This window comes from Monodelphis domestica, chromosome 3, assembly GCF_027887165.1.
Source record: "Monodelphis domestica isolate mMonDom1 chromosome 3, mMonDom1.pri, whole genome shotgun sequence".
NCBI lineage: Eukaryota > Metazoa > Chordata > Mammalia > Didelphimorphia > Didelphidae > Monodelphis > Monodelphis domestica.
The window spans coordinates 178601632-178628088 of NC_077229.1; the positions used below are offsets into that span (position 1 = coordinate 178601632).

Below are 26457 nucleotides of genomic sequence, written 5' to 3' on the forward strand. Positions count from 1 at the left end.
GCTAGCATTTATCTCTTTATTTAAAGATTTGCAATGTGCTTTGCCCATGTTATTCTGTTTGATTCTTATAGCAAACCTGTGAGACAGGGGCTGTCTTTATCCCCTTCAGAGAGAGGGTAAGGAACTTGTGTAAGGTCTTAAAAAAGTGCTTATCTGGGGCAAGGCTTGAACTTAGGTCTTTCTGACCCCAACTCCAGCACCAATGCCATCTGGCAGCGGCAGTTATGGGAATCAAGAAGGCTTCATGTCAGAAGTCTGGCTTGAGTGGAGTGTTGAAGGAAAATAGAGATTCTAAAAGATTCAAGGAAAGAAGGGGTGAATGTTTAGACTGCCTACCTAGAGGCAACTACATGGTGCAGTGCCTACAATGCTGGGTCTGTAATTAAGAAGATTGGAGTTCAAATCTAGTCTCAGACACTAAACAGCTATATGGGAATTTGGAGCAAGTCACTTAATCTCTGTTTTTTTCTATTTCCTTGATTGAAAAATGGGGATATGAATGGCTCCTACTTTCCAGTGTGTTTGTGAAGATCAAATAAGATAACATAGTATTTATAAAATGCTAAGCAGTGCCTGCCCTGTTGCAGAGCTTAATAAGTGCTTATTCTTCTCCCCTTTTACTTTACAGAATTTTTTTAGGGACACAAATTAAGCCTTCAAATGCTATATAATTGTCAATTATTTTTATCAAAGTTTCCTATAGATATTCTCACTTATCTGAAAATTGAATTAACGCTGATAGAAAAGTTAAGATCATCTTCTGAGAATCTCTAGTTCCCTTCAAGATGCAGTTTGGGAGCCATCTCTTACATGAGGGATTTCCTGTTCCCTTCCACACTCAACCTCATTCCACTACCTTGATCACCTCTAAATTTGAATATATTTTATAAGTCTCTGATATTTATCTATTTATATAAAATGAATGAGGATACATGGTATCACCTTCATTGGAATGTAAGTTCCTTGAGGGGAGAGATTGTTTCATTTCTGTCTTTAGCTCACATTCGTTATTGTGTAGACATTTCATTTGTATCTGACTCTTTGTGATCCCATTTGGGTTTTCTTTGCAAAGATACTGGAGTGGCATGCCATTTCCTTCTCAAACTCACTTTATAGATGAGCAGGCATTTTTTATACCATTAAAGAATTTACAAAGTGCTTTCTAGACGAGCCTCCCAATAATCCTATGAGGTAGATGAATTAATTATCTCCATTTTGCAGATATGGAAACTGGGTTGAAAGAAGTCATACTTGCCCAATGTCACAGAGTTAGTATGAGCCTGCAAGGGATTTGAACAAGGGTCTTTCTGATTTCAAGTCTAGTATTCTATTCACTACTCCAGTTATCACATACTCGGGACTTAAGAAATGCTTCCAAAACTGAAGAGAAAATAGGAAGAAGGTCTTCCTGACTCCAAGGGCCAACACTTCACCCAATGTACAGTCTAGCTGCCTCTACCTGAATACATCAAGGATTGATTGATTGAGTGGAAGAACTTCTTTCAGATTATAACTTCTCCACAGCTTCATGGTTGGTAGTCACGGGTTGCTATAGTTTAGGTTCCCCTGGAATTTAGTACTCTGGAGAGAAGCTTCCAGGATGAGCTAGTTTGGACCTGGGATGCCACTGGGTCTACCTTAACATTTTTCTCAACTTATTAGGACCTGCCAGAGCTTAAAAGGTGCTCCCTTCATGTAACTCTTAAGAGCTTCAGATCATCCCCACATCATAATCAGAGGAAGCATTTAGAGGATAATATATAACAAACTAAAAAAAAGTTTAGGAAGATAAAACTTGAGGGAAGATAAATTAAGTTAGTAAGGGTATATGCATGGGATAAAGAATATATTTAATTTTTCATGCTTTTTTGCAATGTAGCTAATGTGGAAATATGTTTTACATGACTTCAGTGTATAATGAGTGTCATATTGCTTTCTTTCTCAAGAGGTAGAGGAGGGGTTAGAGGAAGGAGAGAATCTGGAACTCGGCAAAATTTTAAATGAATCAAATGATACATTCTAGAATTGTTATTGAGTTGTTTCAGTTACATCTGACTTTGTGATCCCATTTGGGGTTTTCCTCACAAAGATACTGCAGTGGTTTCCCATTTCTTTTTCCAGTTCATTTTACATATGAGGGAACTGAGACACACAAGGTTAAATGACTTGCCCAGGGTCACCCCTAGTAAAGTATCTGAGGACAGAATTGAACTCATGAAGATGGGTCTTCCTGATTCTAGGTCTGGCACTCTGTCTTTCACTCTCCTACCTACCTGCCAACACATTCTAGAATACTAGAATTGTTTTTAACCCTTACCTTCTGACTTAGACTCAATGCTGAGTATTGGTTCTGAGTCAGAAGAGTGATAAGGGATGGGCAATGGGGGTTCAGTGACTTGCTCAGAGTCACACAAATAGGAAGTATCTGAGGTCAGATTTGAACCCAGGACCTCCTGTCTCTAGGCCTGGTTCTCAATCCACTGAAGCACCTGGAATACCAGAATTAGAATACTAAGGGTGTATCTACTGAGACTTGGAAGAGGTCTTTTTTTTTTTTAAAGGAAATTCTACTTTACAGAAAAAATAAATGTTAGCATCTGGTTACATTAAATGGAGGGATAGACTACAAGTATAAATAAATTCATGAAAATTTTAGACAAATTAGTGGATGATATATTATTATCATTAGGGTATAACTAGAACGTAGGGATACTGAGAGAGAACTAGGAAACAATTTGATCAGAATGGGTTACTGATATACTGGAGAGAGCCAACCATGGCCTCTTTCTGATGGAGTCCTATGACACGACAGTCTTGTCAACTGGCTGTCCTCGGAAAGCCCCAGGAGCGAAGCTACAGTACTGAACCAGCCCTGTACCAACCACATCAGTATTGATGCCCAGGGCAGCAACAGAGCACCAAGCAGCACGTGTGCCATGGGGCATTTCCTGTGTCCTTGCATGCTCTTGAAAACCTACTTTGACAAATTCTACATCGTTGTTTTAATGCAGCTTGATTTGAAGTTATGTCTTGAATACAGAAGTGCCTTTATGGTTACAAATGGAGTAGTTATGACTTCATAGGGAGTGGGCTGGATTTTGGGTAAAGAAGACCTGAGTTCAAATCCCGACTCAGACACTAGCTTTTCCTCAGCCTCACTGAAGCTCAATTTCCTCATTTGTAAAATAGGGATAAAATATATGGAGTACCTATTATAAGGCTCAAATGAAATAAAGCACATGAAATACTTTGTAAATCATATCTATATGTATCTATCTACTATCTCTATATTTGCAGAGAAAGAGGGATGAGAGAGATGACAGACATATATATATATATATATATATATATATATATATATATATATATAGAGAGAGAGAGAGAGAGAGAGAGAGAGAGAGAGAGAGAGAGAGAGACTGGAACTGTGATATCTTCATTCTCCCTCCCTAGGCTGGCACCTTCTGAGAGACTGTATTTTGTTCAGGGTCACATAACCAGGATGTGTAAGAAGTGGAATTTGTACCCAGAACTTCCTTGCTTTGATGGTCAATTCTCTATTCACTTCACTGGGCTTCCTCTTATTAATTAATTATAAAGGATTTGAAAGTGCTTTAATGACTTTAGCTTCCAAATATGAAATATTGTGAACTATAGCTTGGGAGTAGCGCAATGCATCAGGAGCAAGATAATGGCCCTTTCCCTTCTAGAACAGACCTCAGTTTCCTCATTTATAAGATGACAGATGTACAGAATCTGAGAGTAAGAATGAATAAGAGACTATGTTGTCAAATTCATTCCTGAAAAAGAATACCTTCTGCCACATAGCCAACAATTAGTCACTTGACAAACATTTGTTAAGTACCTATTATATACCAGGTGGGCAGCTAGGTAGTATGATGGATAGAGTGTTGGACCTGGAGTCAGGAAGTGGCCTCTGATACTAACTGTGTGACCCTGGACAAGTCACTTAACCCTGTTTATCTCAGTTTCCTCATCTGTAAAATGAGCTGGAGAAAGAAATGGCAAACAACTCGAGTATCTTTGGCAGGAAAACCTCCTTTAAACAAACATAAAGTAGACACCATGGTACAAAGATGAAAATCAAACAATGCTTATCCTCAAGGGCTTTATATATACTTGTACATAGTATGCTATCAGAAGGAGAGCAAGTGTCCTTGTAGGTGAGAGGAGAGAAGTTAGAAAAAATAAGATTCTCCTAAAAATATCTTCACGTAGGATTAAAAAACTATCCAACACTGGATAAAATATTCTTTAGATCATATACTCTGTCTTATGCTGTTACCTTTGGGCTTTAATTAATGAAAGTTCATGAGACTTTGTGTAATCACATTCATTACATAATCAGAATCAATAATTAGACCATGTGGCTCTCCATGTAACTATCCCAGCTTTAACATTCTACCACGTGTAAAGTTATTAAAATAAAGATCTTCCCTAAACTTCCTGGGTTTATGAAATGTCAAATGTGAATTTAATGTCAGCTTTACAAAGTTGGATTTATCCTTCAGTTTTAAAAAACAACTTTGGGAAATAGTCTGGGAGAGAGGCAGGGAAAGCCTTTGGACAGTTTGTTTATTAGCAGATTATCTGTAACTCTGAAGGATTTTGACTTGATCTTGACTGTGATGAATCTTCTGTAACTGTAGTGTGTGAATGTAAGGGTTAAAATAAAAAGGTTGGTCTAAATATATAAAAATGTGGTTGCCAGAAATTATTATTCAGGTCACGATGATTTTATAGCAATTTATTTATAAAATAGAGGGAAAGAGTAAAATTAAGGAAATCAGAGAGAGAGTAGATAATTACTCTGGCCCGGTCTGAACCAGGCAGGGCTTCAGAGGCCCCAGCAAAGAGGGCCCAGAGGTAAAATTAAACAAGGGTTTAGCCACGAGGTTGCCTTCAAGATGAGGGGTCTCTCAGGAGACTAGTACCTCCAGAAAAGCCAAGAAAGGGAGTTAGACTTTTTCACTCACCCACATGGTCATCCTAAGGGAAAACTGAAGAGCAGTCCAAGATCCCCAAGCCAAAGCTTCTAGGTCAGTTTCCAAGGCAAAAGAGTTGGTCACAGGAAGTTCTTGCCACTTTTTAAAGACCCTTCCTTTCATCATTTCCTGTGCCTTCCTTCTACTTTACATGGACCAATTGCAGCTATAGCTTTGCTTAGGACTGCCCAAGGGGAAGTCAGTCGATTTTGATTCATCACTCACTATAGCACACATGGATCACAGACCTCTCCATACTTAAGGATAAGTGGGGTGTATACGCTTCTGATGATTAAATCTAAAAATGGGCAGGGGAGAGTTAATCCCATCTTCACAATCCCCTTGTGATCATTTGGGAAACTAGTCTCCCCAATTGATCATTTAACATAATTGGCTTATACTTCTAAAAATCTTCTAACTACAGGTGTATACACTATTGCACCTTCTAAAAGGTAATTATAATAGTTAGAGATAAAAAGGAAATAGAAGATAGAGAAAGCAAAACCAATGTTTGCTAAGTGCATTGACAAAAAGCCAATTTGGAAGTCCCCTTTGACATAACAGTTTACATTCAAAATAAATGTGTTCAACTCCCTTCAGTTCAATCAATTACACCCCAAAGTTCATTCTGGATCTTCTGATGCAGTGTAAGTTTCTTCAGGCTTCTTTTTCCAAACAGTTCATTTTCTTGATTCAAGGAGTTAGCAAGTTTCTTTGCCTGAAATTTTTCTCAAACAAAATTTTAATGATTTTTATGAAAATACATACATTAGGGCTGGAAGGTATTTTTTAGTCAAATTGATTTCTTTAAAGGATAGGAGGATGATGGCACAAAGTTGAGATACTAGGATAGTGGTTTTGAATTAGATTAGTAGATAGGTTTTGAATTCCAGAAAAAGGAATTAAAATATTACTCAGATAGCAGTAGGTAGCTTGGAAGATTTTCAAAGATAATTCTGGCATGATTAAATACCTACATGAGGCAGATTATTCTGTAAGAATATCAAGGATGGATAGAACTGGGAAGTAACAAAGAGGAGGAAGCCTGATAGCAGGTGTAGTAAATAGTCAACATAGGTAGTTATAAGACCTCACTAGGGTGGTGGCTATGAGAGATATGAGAGGTGGTACAAAGGTGAAATCAATAGGATTTATGAACTGCTTAAATATGAGAAAGGAGGTAGAGGAAAGCAGCATAGATCATGGAACCATGAGCTAGAAGGGACCTTAAAGGATCTCTAGTTTTTCATTTTAAAAACAAGAAAATCAAAGCCCATAAAAGTTAAATAAATTGCCTATGGTTGTACATGAAAGAGAATAGAGTTAGGATTTAATTCCAGGACCGCTAATCAAAAATCCAGCATTTTTTCTCACTGTACTATGAAAAGTACATTGCAGTAGCTACAAGGTTTTGAATATATGGTCTTGGGTTAATATTAAGCTCAGGAGAATATTAAAAGTATAGAATATTAAAATCAAGAGGAGAAGAACGTTTTTGTGGAAAGGCAATAATTCTGATTCACATTGAGTTCAAGTACCTTCATTGAGATAGGTCCTTCTAAACCAGCGGTTCTCAACCTCTCAATTTGTAGCAATGAGAATACATAATGCATATCAGGTATTTATATTCTGAATCATAACTGCAGCAAAATTACAGTTTTGAAGTAGCCACCAAAATAATTTTTTGGTTTGGGGTCACTGCAACATGAGGAACTGTATTGCGGGATCACAGCATTAGAAAGGTTGAGAACCACTGTTCTAAACTAACCTCATGTCCTTTTTTGGTTAGAATTACTAGATTGATAGATCAGTGGAAAATCATAGAGTTTAGCTGGATTTTAGTGGCATCTGACAAAGTCTTTCATGATAATCTTGTGTACAAGATAGAGCCATAGTCTAGATTAGTTGTGTCAAACGCAAAAAGGGGGACATTAAACCATACCTAAAGATGCTTGTGGGTCACTTATTGATTTAGAAAATCACACATAAACATTATTTTATTTTATTTTTACTTGTTTCATTAAATGTTTCCTAATTTCATTTTTTATCTAGTTCAGCTACACTTCAGAATATCTGTTTGATATATTTGATTTAAACAGTTAAAAAGCAAGATGGATTTAGAAATGGCTGAATGACTAGATTTAAAAAACGATCAAGGGATTAATGATAAGCTAAAAGGAAGTTTCTAGTGGAATATCCCAGGAATATATTATGTTGTATTTTACAATTTTTGCCAGTGACTTAAGTAAAGGTATTGATAGTATGCTTTTAAAATTTGTAAATGGAAGAAAATTAGGAGGGATAGCTAATGTGCTGAATGAAAGTTAAAAAAAATACTTTACAGGCTAAAATGAGACTTCTTAATCAAATAAGATGAAATTTTAGTTTGCATAATAGTAATAATTTTGTCCCCCCTTATATGTGTTTCCTTCTGTTCTCTTCTGAGTGTTTTAAAATGTTTCATTAATGCTCTTTTTTTTGCCATCACTATTACTATCCCTAGTAATACACAAACTCCCCTCCCCTTCCTCCATAATCAATATGACAATATACATACAATAACTGTGTCTGAAAATGTACCTCTTGAGTCCATCACCTCTCTGACAAGAGGTGAGTGTCAAACTTTACCATCAGCCCTCTCAAATCATGATTAGCCGCTATTTTGATCAGAGTTCTGGAATCTTTCAGAGTTGTTTTCCTTCTCCAGATTCTGTTCACTTCATTCAGCATCTATTCATAAATGCCTTCCCAGATTAGATCCTTCTTGTAGCACTTCCCTCTGGGTTTATTCCCAAATCTTACTTGCACTGGAAGACTGGGGACCAAGAGGGACAACTGCTACCTGAGGTTTCTAGGGAAAGGTGGGAAAATGAGCATGAAATTAAAGTATAACAATTATAAGGCTCACATATAAGGGACACTCATGGCCAAGATTATATTATATATATATTATACATATATTATATATATATATATATTATAATTCTGGAATGGTAGGTCTTTGATAATCTTCTTTTCTCTGAAGAATCCTCATAAAATTCACTGTGGGGTAGAACATCGCTGATAGATGACTCATTCTACTAGTAGACCAGGCTACCTTCTCAAAGGGCAGGCCATCTCAGCTGGGCAGGTTGCCGAGTTGCTAAACTGGCTTATTACTGGCTTGGTGTACTGCTGGCCTGCATTGGACAGGGCACTCAGCTGCTGGGACTGTTCCTGCCAGACTGAGCTGGGTAATTCACTTGTATTCTGTGCAGTGGCTGTGACTGAGACAGGCAGGTTACTGGGCCATTGGATTCTTCATGAGGCATTTCATCTTATGTGTCACCCCACTGTCCTTTCCTCTCTAGTTCCCTTTTATTTTTATTTATTTATTTTATAATTTATTCTTTATAATTATTTTAAATTATTATCATTTTATTTTAAAATAATTTTAATATTCTAATTTTATTTATATAACATTATATATTACATGTATGATAATATATTTATAATAAAATGATTGTGTTTTATGTATTATCTTCCCCCAACAGAATGTAAATAGGGATGGTTTTTCTTGCTTGTATTTGTAACCTCAGGGCTTAGCACAGTGTCTGGCACATAGGAGTAAGATGTTTGGTCATCATCATTTTACCAATGAAGAAAATGAAAGTGGGAGAGATTAAATAATCCCAATATTCCATAGGTAGTTATCTGGCAAAACTGGGCCTAATTCTGAAATCTCAGAGATTGGTGCCTTTTCATCCTTTTTTTTAAATAGCCTTCCTTTCCATTCAGTGTTCGTTTAAACAATAAGGCTGTGTTCATCAATCCAATATAAGCCAAACTGTCCTCCTTAATGAATAAGCAAACACACTATTTTTGTGTTAAACAAGAAGTGTTGATTAACAGAGTAATGAAGCTGGTCTTTCAAAATCTGGCTGTAAAAGAAGGAACAATATGTTGCTCAGGTTTCCAACAAGTATGGCTTTTCTCAGTGAGGATTTATTTGTTTTTGTCTTTTATTAAAAATCAACAGCAGGTTAGCCAAGATTAGACAAGTCTAGTGATGTATTTGTTAGATTTCTCTTTCTTTATTCTCATACTATTTGAATGTCTGATTCTATTCGTTTATACAGATATACCTATGTACATATCTGTGTATATACATACATACACACACATCTGGCCACTACTGAACCACTTTCACATTCATGAATATGCACATCCTAGGAAGGGAAAAAAGCCTCTCTACTACAGGTGACCTTGATTCTGCCCTTATTTGTTCATTAGGCAGCTGATGATGTTTTCCTGGTTATAGTGACCTCCTTCCTGTTCTGTTCTTTCTCACCCTCGACCTCATCCCAAATAGCATCCTATACAGAACTCCTCCATTAAGAAAAAGTTTACTAATATCCTTTTCTTTTTTTTTCTTTTTTTTTTTAAACCGTTACCTTCCTTCTTGGAGTCAACACTGTGTATTGGCCCCAAGGCAGAAGAGTGGTAAGGGCTAGGCAATGGGGGTTAAGTGACTTGCCCAGGGTCACACAGCTGGGAAGTGTCTGAGGCCAGATTTGAACTTAGGACCTCCCATCTCTAGGCCTGGTTCTCAATCCACTGAGCTACCCAGCTGCCCCCCTAATATCCTTTTCTTTGTATAACATCTCTGTCTTTTCCATGGAATCCATCTCTATCCCTCTTTCTCAAAAAAAAGAATAATAAGAACCACAACTGTAACAAAACCATGTAATACGTATATACTTAAGCAAGACAGAAGGCAGATGGGGGCTATTTCCCTCAGTCTAATCATTCACCATGCTATGTCCTATTTTAAGTGACTCTCCATTGTAAACTAGTTGACAGAAAATTGTTATTTCAGGGTCTTCAAGTCCCAAAGCTACTACACAAAATGGTTTGAAATACCTGCTATACCCTCCCACCCTACCCTTACACGTAATTTATAGGAATGTCCATTCCAGCTCTTTCGGCAAGGAAGTAGAGACTTTTCCAGATTTCACACAACTTTTTTTGAGTGTCTCTGTTGTGATTCTATCACTCAGTTATCTGGTATTTATTTCTTTGTAAGAAATATTCAAGCCAGAAGGAACCCCATAAACCACATTAAAAACCTGGAGGAATTTGTGACAGAGATCAGCTTTACACTGACAATCAACACATGATTTTAATCCATGATAGATCAACTGTTAAAAGTTTTAACCAGGCAAAAAGAAGTGTGGATTTTCAAGAAAGATAGCCAGGATAATTTACTTTTCTTTTCTCTCTTAACAGATGACTGGATATGGTCAAGATGGAGAATTCAGAGGACCTTTGAAACCTATGGTATTTTCTATATCTGAAGGTGAAGAAAAAACTAATCAAGTTATATTTCAGGTAATAGTTATTTAATTCATTACCTTTGGGCATTAAGAGCTCTCATTTTAGTGAGTCCACTAACAGTGGACCTTGAATTCCTTTAACTAAGGAATAACACAACCATACCTGAATTAATATCATAGACTGAGAAATTTTTATCAAATAAATTTATAGAGATTAAATTGAAGAGAGGGAAGGTATCATTAGTATTACAAGGGGATGCATAATTATGCTGTATTTTCTAATGACTTCTTATGTGTTAGATGTTCCTCAGGGTGGGGGACAGGTTCCCTGCCACAAGAGTGATGTTTGAACTCCTAATTTAGAAAAGGAGACAGTTTGGTTAGAACCCAACACTGTTATGTATTCACATGTGGAAGCATTGTGTTAGAATGAGATTCAAATTCTGGGCAAGTCAATCAGGGTGGGAATAGATGATTTCTGCACCAGTGGCAATACTCTGATTCATGTCTACCTCCTTCCTGAGCCCCAAACTCTTCTCTATGATCTTGACAAACTAGCATCAGAAATGATGGTCATTGGAAGGTAGCTGGGAAATGGAGTAGTAAATGGTAGTGTTGGTGACCAGAGTGGTGGTGGTGAGTAAGCATGTATATGAGAGAGACAGAGACAGACAGACAGACAGACAGACAGACAGAGACAGAGAGACAGAGACAGAGATAGACATAAAAAGAGAGGAGGGAGACAGAGAGGCAGAGAGGGAGACAGATGGACAGACAGACAGAAAGAAGGTACTTGTATTACCCATATTACTTCAGTTTGGGGTGACCACTGAGAATTTTTGCTTTGGTAATGTTTGGATTTTTGCAAATTGATGAACAAAATTTAAAATATGTTAGTTCATTAAGCTTTTAACCTCTTTTGTGTTGTGGATCCCTTGGGCAACCCGGTGACACTTATGAACCCTTTCTCTGAATAATGTTTCTTGCCTACTTGCATAACTGAAGGAAATTCTAAATTTCAGTTAGAGTTTAGTGGAAATAAAGATGGAATTTGTTTCCCATTCAAGTATATGGCCCTCCTGAATAAAAAATACCTAATGTTTATATAGCACTTTAAAGCTTGTAAAGCCCTTTAAAAATATTATATTACTTTATTCACACAACAACCCTGGGAACTACGTACTATTATTATCCCAATTTTAAAGATGAGGAAACTGAGGCAGAGAGAAGTTAAGTGACCTCCCCAGGGTCACTTAGCTAACATATGTCTGATATCAGTTTTGAACACAGGAGCTGCTGACTCCAAGTCTATTTACTGAACCACCTAGTTGCCCCAACCCTTGGGATATCTACATACCCCAGATTAAGAACTTCTTTAGTTTAAAGACTTAATATTATTTGGTTTGGGATAAAAGTGGGAAAGGGAAATCATTGTGAGTGAAATCCATGTGGGGTATTGAAAAAAGGCCCACGCTGAAAGTCTGGAGAACTGAGTAGTCTTGGTTTGAACACTGACTTGCTATATGACCTGGGAGAATACTGAATTTCCTTGGGTCTCTACAACCTCACCTGCCCTTCTAGCTCTAAAATAAATTCTACTGAACAAAAATCACTTATTAAATATTTGCTCAGTGGTAAGCACTGTTCTAGGCAACAAAATCATATAGAAAACAATGAGACAGACTTTGCCCTGATGGAAATTATATCTTACAGGGGGATAGGGGAAAAGATGGGGGAGAATATACATTCATACATATATACATGCATGCATGCATACATACATAAAATATACATATATATGCATAAAAACTTGTCTTGTTCAGTTGTTTCAATTACATTTTGCTCTTCCTGACCCTCTTTGGATTTTCTTGGCAAAGATAATGGAGTGGTTTGGCTTTTCCTTCTCCAGTTCATTTACATATGAGGAAACTGAGGCAAACAGGGTAAAGTGACTTGCCCAGGGTCACATAATTAGTAAGTGTGTGAGACCAGATTAAAACTCAAGAAGATGAATCTTCCTGACTCCTGGCCTGGCACTCTACTATGCCACCTAATTACCCCATATATACAGATAAGTAAATACACATTAATGTATATCAGGGGTCATTAATAGAAAAGGCCTCTCAAAGAGATGATTTTTCAGCTGAGACTTGCAGGAAACTGAATATTACATAGGGTGGAAGAGATGGTACACATTCCAGGAATGAGAGACAGCATGTGTAAAGGTACGGAGATGAGAGATGGAAAATGGAATGTTGTACATGGAGAACAGCAAAGGGACCAGTCTGACTACAATGTAGAGACTTCACAAGAAGGAATAATATGTAATTCATCTGTAAATATAGGAAGAAGATTTGCCAACCTGTAGCAGTAAAAAGATATCATTTGTTGCTCTTCTGGCACTCAGTATAGTGCCTGGTATACAATAATCACTTAATATATGCTTATTCACTGATTGGCCTCTATGGGACTCAGTGTCCTCATCTGTAAAATAAGATCTCTGAAGAAAGCTTCTGTTCTAGATTCATGATCTTAACTAGTCTTCCTACTTCCTAGTTCTTTCTTCTCAAATTTCCTTGTGCTTTTGAAGGTTATTCAACATATTTAATGCTAATAGCTTTTTTCCCCCTTGAGAACCTTTATTAGTTTGTCACCCATTATATCATATATTAATTCCTCATCCTTTTTCCAAGGCTTACCATAATCTGGTTCTACCTACCTAACCAACATTATTTTCTACTACTCCACAGTAGGCATGGTCTGCTCCAACTAATCTAATCATCTAGCTTGCCATTCTGTTTCCATATTAATTCAACAATTATTAATTGCCTTCTATATGTGGAACACTATGCCACACACATATTCCTGTTATAATGTATGTTTCTAGGGATCAGGGGTTATTTCCCTTTGTTTTGGTACCTGGCATAAATTCAACACATAAATTCTTTTTGCTTGAGGGATTTATCCCCACCTTCATTCTTCTATCTTATAGGACATGAACTATGTTGGGGCTACAAAGATAAAATGTTGGAGTATTTGCCTTCAGAGAATTTATATTATCTTATATTCTAAAAGTATTGATGGGTACAGCCTGTGGACTTCTTGTAACTTCCCATAAAATCAATAATTTGTTCTTCCATATTTACTCATTTTGTTTTTCTTTCTTTCCCAGTTTAAGACTAACACTCCCAATGGGAAATTTCAATTAAGCGGTGAGACAGATAACATTTTTCATATCAATCCAGACGGAATACTGTATTATACTGGAATCCTGGATAGAGAAAAGAGAGCTGTCCACAATCTCCAGGTGAGCAGAAACCATGCATTGGACCATACCTTGATTCTCAACACTTAAAGCATCATAAGCAGCTCATACATTGGTAAAAAGAGTTTTCCTACTTGAACACCAGTTCTTCTGGCCCTGGTGGAGTAGTTTGTTAAGATGGATTTCATTTTAAACCCATGTGTCAACTTTGTGTGTGCTCTAGTGTAGAAAAGCAGAAATTCTGTCTGTCTCCGTTTATCTCTGTCTCTCTCTCTCTCTTGCTTACTCTCTCCCTTCATTCCTCTCTCTCTCTCTCTCTCTCTCTCTCTCTCTCTCTCTCTCTCTCTCTCTCTCTCTCTCTCTCTCTCTCTCTTTCATTGTCTTTTAGACTTCTTGATCAATTACTCTTTTTGTCATGTCTAATTCTCTTACTCAGGAAGGCTCAGCCAAGTACAGTCATTTGTTAACCTGAGAAATCATCTTTTGGTCCCAGACCAAATCAGTCTACTTTTCCTATAACACAATCCTTTCTCATGCCCTATTTGCTAGAATACCACACCTGTCTATGTGTAGTTCTTTAATACTCCCAGCGAGAGTCAATAGTGTAGTAAGAAGAGTGCTTGAAATGCAAGGGGTAGAAAGTACAAATGAAGAGACAAGGGCAAAAGTCACACTTTTTCCTTCTCTCTCTTTCCACTGAAAAGCTGGGGCCTATGAAACTAGCCTGTGATGATGTATAATACAGGCTAGAACTGTAAAGATTAAAATTTAGGGGAGACTGAGGCAGGTAGAAATTAGTTTCTCTCTGCAAGGAATATTATATTTTTACGAGGTTTATTAAAGATTAAGGATTAAAGAAAATACAGGATAAGAAAACACGTGCCTAGGCCAGAGAGGCCTAGACAAGATAATCTCACATCATGGAAGAGACGCCTCTGCTCCAAAATGGAAGTCCAAAAGGAGAGTGAGCCTATTCACAACCAGGTTTAAATACCTTCTCGATCTCGGCCCATGTGAGAATTCAGTGAGATTACAGGGCATTCTGGGGATTGAAGTCCTGGATTCATGTCTATTTTTTATAGAACAGAGAGAATTTCAAGCCAGGGCTCAAAGAATGCTCTTCTGGGGATAAGGGTATGTGTGTGGGAAAGCTATTGATTAATCTAGCTGCCTAGCTTACTTAGTATTTTTGGTATACTGGAAAGAACATGAGAAAGAGAAACTTTGTGGATCAACCTTATTCCTAACACTTAACCAGTTGTGTGGTCTTGGGCAATCCCCATGTCTCCATGTCTTCAGGTACAGAATAGAAAATGGCAATCCAGATTTGACCTACTTCTTAGGGCTGCTGTGAGTATCTAATGAGATAAGGCATGTCAGGCACCCTATAATTTGATGCTTCTGTGTATCTGTGATCTTCCTTCCACTAATGTTGACTGTGACTTATTCATGTCTTCAAATTCTGGCTATTTTTAGTCCACTTCCTTCTACATAATCTCCAATGAGGAAATGTTGGAGCTTTTCCAGTGCAACATTCCAAATGTCTACCTGTGGTTGAAATTCTTAGGATTTCGAGTCCATGTGTTGTATTTCAGTTGCTACTACTACTATGGTTACTATTGCTACTGATATTTTTGCTATTGCTGTTGTTGCTGCTTCTGTTACTATTACTGTTATTGATGCTACTACTATTTCCATGACTAATACTGCTTCTATGACAGCAACAAAAATTACTACTAGTACTACTACTACTAGCTTTTAGAGAATAGAATCACTTCAACAATACCATGCAACAAAGCGCTACTGTTGCAATGATCCTAGCCAATAAAAATCATTAAATGGCACTATTTATTTTTATTGTGAAGATTCCATTACAGCCAGCCCATCACAGCAGTAGTCAATCCTGTAGTAAATAATGGGATCTCTAATGCCACAGAAGTTGCAGTTATTTTGATGGAATCCTCAGCTTTTGTGTTATTTGACTAATTTATTTCCTAGGATTTCTAGGCACATTATTCCAACTCAAAGGGCTCCAATATATCTTCCATAGTCATTGAGAAGCTCAAATGAGACATATCAAACTCTTTGCTAGATCTAAATTACTATATAAATGCTAACATCACCATTATTATTATTGCTATTATTATTTTTAATTTTAAACACTTTCTTTCCATTTCAGGTAGAAGTCTTGGATGCCAGTGGGAAGCTAGTAGAGGGTCCATTTCCTATCACTATTGAAGTTAAAGACATCAATGACAACCGTCCAGTCTTTCTGCAGACACGGTACAATGGGACTGTGAGACAGAATTCTCGTCCAGGTAATAGAGACAATGAGGGGCAAAATGGATGTGAGGATCATTGAGACCAGGAAAGCCACAAAGATAGCGAAGGGGAGGGAAATTCATTTCTATATAATTCAGATCCTGGGCATTATGATAAGTCCTGGGGAAACAAAAACAAAAAAGGAAGCAGTCCCTAACCTCAAAGAATTTACCTTTTCTTAGAGGATAGGGGATGCAGTGAGGAGAAACATACTCACTGATAAGTAAATGCAAAATATATACAAGATAAATACATAGTGATTTCAGAGGTGAAGGGTCTCTTAAAAACTGGAGGAATCAGGGTTGACCTTCTGTAGAAGGAAGCCTTTGAGTTGAATCTTAGAATCTGGGGATTCTAAATAATGGAGTCAAGGAGGCTTGGGCTAACGAGGATTCATAGACTTAGTGTTGGGAAATGTTCAAGAAAACATTATTGGAGTAATTAAGTGATAATTTATTGTATTTCCATAAGAAATATATTCTATATTTCTCCTCCCTTCCCCCCCCTCTATATTTTTAAAATTTTTATTTCTATAAGCACTAGCTTCTTGTCTCCTTCATGGAAGTCATTTAGGAAATGCTTGCTAAGTGAATGAATGGATGAACCACATCCCCAACCAGAAACTGATTACATATTTTTGCAATAGGAAAGCCCTTCATGTATGTCAACGCTACAGACCGGGATGATCCCACTACTCTCCATGCTAAGCTTTTTTATCGGATTGCCATACAGCTTCCCAAGATAAAGGATGTGATGTATTTTCAGATAAACAACCAAACAGGTGGAATCTCCCTCACCTTAGAAGGTCTGTATACTATGAGAATTGTCTTTTTTTATGCCTGAAAAATTTGAGGTATGAATATATAATCATCCCTTGCCAAGGGGTCACACAAAATTATACAGTGGACACAGAGACACCTTCCTGTTGTTTTTTCCTTCTTTTTTCCCCAGGGTCAAAGGAATTAGATCCATTTAAGAATGACCGTTATGACCTAGTGGTTTCTGTGATGGACATGGGCGGTCAGTCAGATAATTCTTTCAGTGACACTGCATCTGTGGATATTATTGTAGAAGAAAACATTTGGAAGGCACCAGGTCTTGTTACCATTAAGGAAAATTCTACTGAGCCTCATCCTTTAAAAATCACTCAGGTAATTATAATAATAGCTAATATATTTATATAGCTCTTGCCATGTACCAGGCACCGTACATGCTAAGTACTTTACAAACTTCATCTCATTTGATCCTAATAACAACCATGGGGGGTAGATGCTTTTGTTATTCAAATTGTAGAGAAGAGAAAACAGAATTTAAGTGACTTGCTTAGGATCATGTAGCTAATAAGTGTGTGAGGATGGATTTGAATTCAGACTTTCTTGACTCCAGGCCAGTACTCTATCCACAATGCCATTTAATAGTTGCAAAGGTCTCATTGGTTCCCTCCTTTCCATATACAAACCTAATCTTCCCCCTGTTGTGATCTTCAATAAAACATGAATAAATGATATTTTTGTGCATAGGATAAAAAAAAGCAAACCATCAAAGTAAATGAAGCAAATATTGTCTCTCTCCTTTTAGCCATTTGCATACTGAAGCATAGGTAAGCTTTGAGGATCCTTAACCCAACTCCCACTGTCAGTGAAAAGTCAGGTTCCCAGGGCTTATGAGTTCTAGGGTACTCCTGAAGAACTGGGAGGAGCGAACATTTCTCCAATTCGATTGGCTTAATTGTCAACTGGTATGTTCTTCCCCAAGATTATTAGTTGAAGATCAATCTAAAACTTTTAGAAAGGCTTTAAGAAAGTCAACTAGCTTTTCTTTTCACTGATATGTAATAGCAAAAATAGTTGGTATAAAACATCTCTATATCCTCTTCCCCCTCCAATGTGTCTCCAAAGGGACACACCTCCCAAAAAATACAGAGTCCAGGAAAAAGTGGGTTCAAGCTTAGAGCACATGTAGCAAAACGGATGTCTCACAGCTCTTGGTATGGAAGTCTTTTTTTTTTTTCCTTTTGTAGAATGCTAGAATGCTCAAGAAGTTCCCTTTAAGCATGATGAATCTATATCAAGTCCTTCCTTCGATTCTAATGCAGATACTTCATGTCCTTATCCAGTGATATTTCTAGGACATCAATCGGAGAATAGAAAGCCTAACATTTCCTACCCCTTTGAAACCCCAAAGCTTTTACCATAGAGAGGTAGAGAATGAGACCTAAGGCCTTTCCTTTCCTCCCTCCTTCTCCTCCCCACTTTCCCTTCTGATGTCTCTTTGGAAAGCCATACTTGTTCTATCTTCCAGAATTACTGAAACTTGATATTCCAGAGGGGAACAAAATCCCCTAATCAGTTGGGACAGATTTCTTATCTGATGCCATTTGACTTCATCAAATGACTTTCAAAGACTTAAAAAAATCCCCAAATCTTGCTTTCTATCTTAGAATCCATGCCAAGTATCAGATCCAAGGCTGCAGAGTGGTAAGGACTAGGCAACTGGGGTTAAGGGGTTTTCTTAGGGTCACAGAACTAGGAAGTGTCTGAGGTTATACTTGAACCCAGGCCTTCCCATTTCCATGCCTCATTCTCTATCCACTGAGCCACCTAGCTGCCCCTTTCAAAGGCTTTCATTCTTAATCTAAAGCCTGTGATTGAAATGGACTGATCACTTATTTCAAGTTGTATATAGTTTGATTAGAATAAATAGCACAATGTCAAGCTTCATGTTCTAAATGGTGCCATTATCTGTGTGAGACCATGTTCTTTCTATACAGTGTATGTTTATTATAATAATGTTTTATTTTTTGGCTACAATTTCAGTTTGCAAGTTTGTCTTTTCAGTTTATTTCCATTGTCTCTGTTTTGGACATGGCAGCCTAGTCCTAATTTTGATCTTGTCAAGGGATAAAACCAATAGATGACTGATTGAGAGTTCAATTGTGAAGTGGGATTTTCTTGGAAATGTTCTCATTTGGCCTTTTGTACATCTCTCCCAATTTGGAATTCTCCCAACATCTATTTTACCTATATAGTGTCCTCATGTTGCAGCTACCCAAGATCCAACTATGTGATTCTTTCCTCAGATCTGTCTCCCTTTGGCAGTGATTCACACTCTTCCCTCCACTAAAGCTTTAATCAATGAAGCCAGAGGGAGGGGTTTTGATAAGTCAAATACAATACCAACATTTTGGGTGTTAATTGATAATAATGAGGTTTTAGGGGACTTTGCCAGGTAATTGGAGAGAATAAGTTGCTGATAATGACAGAAAGACAATAATTGGTCCAGCAACCATTTCAAGTATTTGACGCATTTCAAGAGTCCTGGCTTACAGACCAGTTTTGCTACTGAGTTTTCTTGTTTGTTTCAGAAATCTTCTCTAGAATTTGAAATGTGCCTTATCCTTTATCCCTGAAGTTCTCAAGACTAAATAATTGGAGGAGGGATTTATATTATTTATGAATCCTTTAGTTTGCTTAAACATCTCCCAGGAGAACTGTTCAAAGTGTCCTCTGTTCTTTTTCTTCATCTTCTTTCTTCCTTTCTTTCTTTTTCTTTCTTTCTTTCTTTCTTTCTTTCTTTCTTTCTTTCTTTCTTTCTTTCTTTCTTTCTTTCTTTCTTTCTTTCTTTCTTTCTTTCTTTCTTTCTTTCTTTCTTTCTTTCTTTCTTTCTTTCTTTCTTTCTTTCTTTCTTTCTTTCTTTCTTTCTTTCTTTCTTTCTTTCTTTCTTTCTTTCTTTCTTTCTCTTCTGGAATTTTGGAAGCTTGTAGTAAGTCAGTGCTCCAATCCCTAAATTTTGTCTGTCAGAACATTTTATCTCTTATACAGATACCAGATAGATATGAACCTCTGAATATCAGTTAAAGTTCTAAGATTTAAGGGTGCAATAGAGGGATGGATGGGGTAAATACTATTTTTAGATGGGTCAGATAGTATTATTTTGTAAGAAAATGTTTCTGAAACTGCATCCCGCCCTGCCTTTATAACAATTGAGCTTGAAAGATGAACTTTTCTTTAATCAGTCAACTGACATTTATTAAGTAGCTACTTTGTGCCAGGCACTGGGCTAAGTGCTGGAACATCTCTGGTTTGATGTTTAATGTTCAGTTGCTAGTACACATATACACAAGCTGTTACACAAACACACAAAGCCACAACAATACCAAGGCTGTTCAATTTTTTAGGAAAAAAGCAAATAGCAAAATTATTAAGCAATAAAGAAGTATTTATCACTTGTCCCTCCTATATGCTAGGCAATGTGCTAGATGCTGGTACACAAAAATAAAGATGAAAACAGTCCCTCCCCTCAGGGAGCTTACATTCTGTCAGAAGGGACAACCAATTCAAATATTCATGTGCACAAAATAAAAATTAAATGAAATACAAAGTAAACAAAATAGTTAGAGAAGGAAGGTACTAGCAGTTGGAGGTATCAGGAAAGACTGCATGTAGAGAAATGATACACAAGGCTACAGCTCTTTAGATTAGAGAGATGACATAGTATAATGGTAACAGTGCTATATTTGGATGGAGTCAGAGATTGGGACTGAGTCTTACTGTCCTGGCTCTGCTGCCTGGTACCTATGCTACCTTAGACTAGTAACAAGCCCCTTTCTAGACTTTGGTTTTCTCATTTCTAAAGTAAGACGTTTGGACTAGATGACCTATGAGGTTCCATATACCTCTAAATCAATGACTATGGATCTTTACTATAATTTTATAGCCTGTCTATTGTTTGTGGTGCTGTAGGTACGGTGGAATGAACCAGGTGCTCACTATTTCTTGTATGAAAAGGAGAAGCTACCTCGATTTCCATTTTCAATTGACCAAGATGGAATTATTTATGCGACTGAACCATTGGATAGAGAAGAAAAGGACTCAGTAAGTAATTTTGAAATATTCATCAGTGGCAAGTGTAATATTTATTGGGAAAGGAAATGGAGGATTGGAAAACAGGGGGATAATGGGAGGTTTGTATGGGGGTATGTAGGAGTTGAGGGAAGAGAGGGAATATTGCTTGGTGATGCAAGGGAGGGAGATGCCCCCTGCTGAGAGGAAGCAGCAGGGGTCTGATAAAGACTGTTTGTCATTGAATGACTGAACTGAAGTTCAGCTCCCTCTATGACCAGTAAAGATAGGACACTTATCTGACTGCGAATTCAAATAATATAAAGTTTAATAACCAGTTGGGATTGGAGTTTTTTCCTCAGCTTCAGAGTTGAGGCCAGGCCCAGAGGCTGGCGGAGGGTTCTCCCACTTCCATCTACTCTATATCAGTGCTGCTTTGTCTAATTCAGAATCTTAGCAGTAGACAGAAAGCAAATAAGAACAGTTCTAACCTTCAGAAGCCTGTGCCTTTGGGCTGAACAAAGTAGAGGCACACCACACCAGACTGGGCTGAACAAGGTCCTCTCTCCTCCAACACCAGGAAGGAAGTCCCACCCAGCAGGAAGGAAGTGCTAGTCACAAGACCCAACTGCCACTCCCAGTTTCCCCTTCCCCCACAAACTGTTAGTCTAGTTTCCTTTCCACAATCATCCCTTTTTTTGTGGTGACCTTCCCAAGGTCATTTATTTATATTATAGTTACTAATTTACTAAATCTACTAAGTTTGGGTAAGGGTAGTTTGGGGGTTTACAATAAATTCAGTACAATAAATGTTGAACAAAACTATTACAAGAAATTTGAATCTTGGTGTTAATACTACTTTTCCTAAGTTAACTAAAACTAATACATTATTTATAGAAATTATTTACACATAATACAACAATATACATTGTTCCACATCATGATGTCAGTCAAATGGAAATATCTATTGATCTTTCTATTTGCCTAAGACCTTATGGAACTAACTATATACATATTTACATTTTGCATAAATACAATTTCAGACACTTGTTTATATAAACAAGGTCTCTCAATATGTTAGTTTGTGATTTTGTGTTTTGTGTCTAATAGTGTTGTGTTGAATTAATACTTATCAAGTTTCTTCAGATTTTCACTTCTCATGTTGACTGATGGATCTCTTCTTTCTTCCATGTTATGTAGTGATGCATGCTATTTCCCTAATATGTGAAATTACTTTTGTTTTATTATTTCAACACACTCAGTCTTACATATAAGTCTTGTTTTTAATCTGTCCTCTTTTTATATAAACACATTTACAAAGTTCAAAGTCTTAGCTGTCCATTTCAGTTTTTTTGTTTCATTTCTCTAGTAGCTATTAAACAAATTTACAAAGTTCAAAGTCTTAGCTGTCCATTTCAGCTTTTCCTCTTTGTTTCTTTTCTCTTGCATCTTTTCTTGATGCTTTTCCTCTGGGCTGGTTCAAAATATTTTCCTCTGGGATGCTTTTCCTCTGGGTTGCTTTTCCTCTGGGTTGCCTTTCCTCTGGGCTAGAAAGTTGTCTCAAACATTATGTGTCACTATTATTTCTTTGTGGTGTACTTTTTATGTTAATCAGTTTTTGTTTTAATTTCTCAGCACTATCTGTTGTTTAATTCTCTTCTATGCCTGTTACAGTGATGTTGAACTTTTTCTGGTTTCATGTGGGAATAGTAAAACCACGAGTCTTTCCTTGCAACTTTTATAGCTGTTGGGGTAGTAAGCAATACTTCATGTGGTCCAGTCCATTTTATATCTGTAGCCAATTTTCTATTGAAAAATTTTTTAAGTATACTATATACCTCCTAGTTTGATGTTGTGCAAATTGTAATCCAGGGGTGCTGTTTGTTGTATTAAACCCATTTCATGGAACTAGTCACAAGACCCAACTGCCACTCCCAGTTTCCCCTTCCCCCACAAACTGTTAGTCTAGTTTCCTTTCCACACAAGACATGTTCCTAGCAAAACATATTAAATAATAGCAACAGTGATTTTATTTGAAAAAATAATTCTATCCAAAAAACAACTAGGTGGCCATTGGATAATTGGATAAAGGTTTTATTTCAATTGCCTGACTTAAACTTCAGTCAAGAATAACCAATATGATTTTAGGATAGTGACAACTGTTCAGAGCCTCAATTTTTTCATCTGTCAAATGAAGATAACCCCATCATTGTAAGACTCATCAAGGAAAATGCATGTAAAGTGCTTTGTAATCCTTAAAGTACTGAATAATGCAAATTTTCTTTTTCTTTTCTTCTTCTTCTTCTTCTTCTTCTTCTTCTTCTTCTTCTTCTTCTTCTTCTTCTTCTTCTTCTCCTCCTCCTTCTCCTTCTCCTCCTTCTTCTCCTTCTCTTTATTCTCATTCTTCCTCTTCCTCCTTCTTCTCCTTTCTCCTCCTCTTCCTTCTTTCATCATCTTCTTCTTCTCCTTCTCCTTATTCTCCTTTCTCCTCCTCCTCCTCTTCTTTCTCCTCCTTCTCCTTTTCCTCTTCTACAGCTTCTTCTGGCATGCTATCAACTTTCAACAAATCAGTTTATTTTCTTCAAAATTCAACCTTTCCCCTTCCCTATTCTCTATGTCTAAGAAAACAGTGATTACAAGGATAAAAAGAACTAATAGTTTGCTTTGCTTTTCAGAGTGAGATGCAGGAATGAATTTTAGATAAATTTTCTCCTGACTTTGACTTTCCTGTTTTAGTATGTTTTCTATGCAGCTGTAAAGGATGAGAATGCACGACTCATAGCAAGACCACTGGAAATCCAAGTTGAAATAACAGACATTAATGACAACCCCCCTGTATGCCCTTCTCTAGTGACAGTATTTGAGGTCCAGGAGAATGAAAAAATAGGTAAGGAATTGTTTTATTCTTTTCTGAAAGAAAATCACAAACTAAGTTTGGTTCCTATTGAGAGCTATTTGCTGTTCCCACTTAGTGCTTCACATCCTCATTCTTGTAGTAGAAAAATGGAGTAAGATTCTGTCCTAAATATTACTGATCTTTCAGTAACTTTAAAATATTTTTCTTATCTTTTGACTTTGCATCAACTACATTTCCCTATATATTCCTCCTCTTCTCTTCCAAGAGAACAATCTTTTGTAAAAAAGAATCATAAAAGATATAATTGAGTAAAACTGACCAAAATATTTTTTAATCTGACAATTTATGTAGTATTCCACACTCATAGTTACCCATTTATTTTAGGAAAGTAGAGAAATATTATCTCATATCTCTTCTTTGGGGCCAAGTTTGGTCATTATAATTTCATAGCATTCAGTTGTTGATTTGTTTTTTCATTATTATAGTCATTGTGTATATTATTTTCCTGGTTCTGCTTATATCACTTTGAATCACTTTGTATAAGTCTTTCACCTTTCTCTATACTCATCATGTTTATTATAGAATAGTACTATTATATTGTATCTATGTATCACAACTTGTTTAGCCATTCCTTAATCTTCTTTGTTTCCTACTACTTTGTTTCCAGCTCTTTATTGCAAAATATTTCCCTTAATTATAGAATTTCTACCTTGAAAAGGACTTTGTGAGATTGTCTAGTCTATCTTCTAGTGTTTGTCAATACCATACTTAAACCATCTCAGATTTTTGCTTTAACAATATAAGCATTCCCATTGGGCTGCTGGATGAAGGGGTGAGTGATGGGAAAAAATCATCAGGTGTGGTGTGCCTTTCTGGTAATGAACTTGGGGGGGGGGAGTGGAGTGGCCATGTATCCACAGAGAGTGCTCAGTCTGCCATCTTTGGCACCCATGCCATAGCTTCACCATCACTGTTCTAGATTGTCCATCACTTCCATATATTTGCATTCCCAATCAATTATTCTCTCTTTTGTGTCTTTGGTGAGACTTGGCACCATTTTTAATTTTTGTTTCCCAAGTTGGAATCCCAGCAAGAATGTATTTCTGTAGTGGAGAGTAATTCAACTACCCTTATTGATTTGAGACATTAAAGTTTTTCCATTATGCCAACTATTCCTGCTATGCAGGGCATAAATTCTGTTCTTACAAATTTTATTTCCTTTTAAAATCACTTAGAAATATACTTTGGTTCTATGCCCTCTTCAGATTCCATAGAGCCATTTGCCTCATCAGGTGTGGCAAATTTTAATTTTCTTATAGGATATATTTATTCAGAGATACCTGAAATATTTTATTAGCTTTAGAGGCCATATTTCCTTCTACAATCAATAACTTCCCTATTGGATTATTTTTTTATCTTCAAAATTTTTGAGTTTTCTTACCCCTGAGATCTTTGGCAATTTCAGCCTTTTCCTTATTTTCCTCTATAGCTTACTTTCTGATTCTCTCCCTTCTCTGATGGAAGTTTCCCTGGAGGCTGAATCTCAAAGCATCTCAGCCTCTTCCTACACTGGTTCATGGTTCAGTAGCATAGATCTCTGCTTCAGATGCCTTCTGGAGTGAGCAAACTGGACCCGGCTGGATGCTAGGTTCTTTCACATAGGTTTGATAGAGTGCTACCCAGTTCATAGCCTCCCCACCTGTTTTCTGTCCCCATTTCTTTTGTTCTTTGACCCACTGACACAAATCATTCTCATGCCACTATTACAGGCTGAGCAAATTTCTACCATTTGGAATTTGGGTCTCCATGGTGCTGGGGGTGGGGGTCAGCATGTCAAATTGTGCTCTGTTACAAGCTTGGACACATATCCTGCCCTGTTCCCTTTCTTCCTCCAATCGTGACATATATATATATATATATATATATATATATATACATGCTTCAACATGATTATATTATATATAACATAAGTATATATATATATAACATAATCATGTTGAAGCATGGAATGCTGCCATGGGGGCTATCATGGCTATCATGGCTTTAACAAGTTTTGCCACTTATAGTTTGGTTCTTTCAGACAATGGGAATCTGTACGGCTTTGCACTGAGATTGTAGTGAACAGTGGAGAGAGCAATGTTAAGGCAGTGCTCATTAGGGATTAGGAAATAATACCTTAATGTCTCATGCCTTCTCTGCTGTTAGTCTACTGAATATTTACCATGTTTGATTCTTGGTGACCTAGACTATGGTGACCACTGAAATTTCCATTTTGAAGAGGTTTGAGAGGTTGAGAGGATTAGAGAAGATATCTAGTCTTCCATCTTGTTAGTCACTGAACCTGGAAGTTTTAAGATAATTTTCAGTATTTTCCAAATACACATTGGTTCAGCATAGTTTCATAGTTTTTTTGGTATCTGCTATTTTTTATAGGTGAAATAGATTGGTTTTCTGTTTAAGGGACACTCCAATTGACTCATTCCATCTTTTCTTCTCTTTAGGCAGCAATATTGGAGTCTTCCAGGCCCATGACATGGATCAACAGGGCACTACTAATAGTTTTTTACAGTATGAGATTGTGGAACAGAGCCCCTTGCTTCCAAGTGAAGGGCTTTTCCTCATTCAAAAAGTTAGTGCAGTTATCCAGCTGGCTAAAGGATCATTAAGAAAGCAAGATGTTTCTCAGTATCACTTAAAGGTGCAAGTGTCAGATCCAGGTTAGTGCCTCCTGATCCACAAATCTGGAAGAGAATTCAGAGGGTGTTTCCAGCATTGACTTCTGGTTGAACTTGGTTTGTATTCCTTGCTACATTTACTCAGTGATTTTTTTTAATTTTTTAATCACTGGAGCAAA

The 26457-nt window shown here is 37.0% G+C and overlaps 1 protein-coding gene across 1 annotated transcript in view; it reads left to right on the forward strand.

The window, feature by feature from the left end:
• Positions 1–26457, forward strand: part of CDH17 (cadherin 17) — a 79077-nt gene that overhangs the window by 22197 nt on the left and 30423 nt on the right. Inside the window, exons 3-10 of the mRNA XM_007488115.2 lie at positions 10272–10373; positions 13491–13625; positions 15763–15901; positions 16552–16710; positions 16857–17056; positions 20648–20779; positions 23483–23633; positions 26105–26320. Of these exons, the coding sequence (XP_007488177.1) occupies positions 10272–10373; positions 13491–13625; positions 15763–15901; positions 16552–16710; positions 16857–17056; positions 20648–20779; positions 23483–23633; positions 26105–26320 (1234 nt within the window). The remainder of the gene's footprint in view (positions 1–10271; positions 10374–13490; positions 13626–15762; positions 15902–16551; positions 16711–16856; positions 17057–20647; positions 20780–23482; positions 23634–26104; positions 26321–26457) is intronic.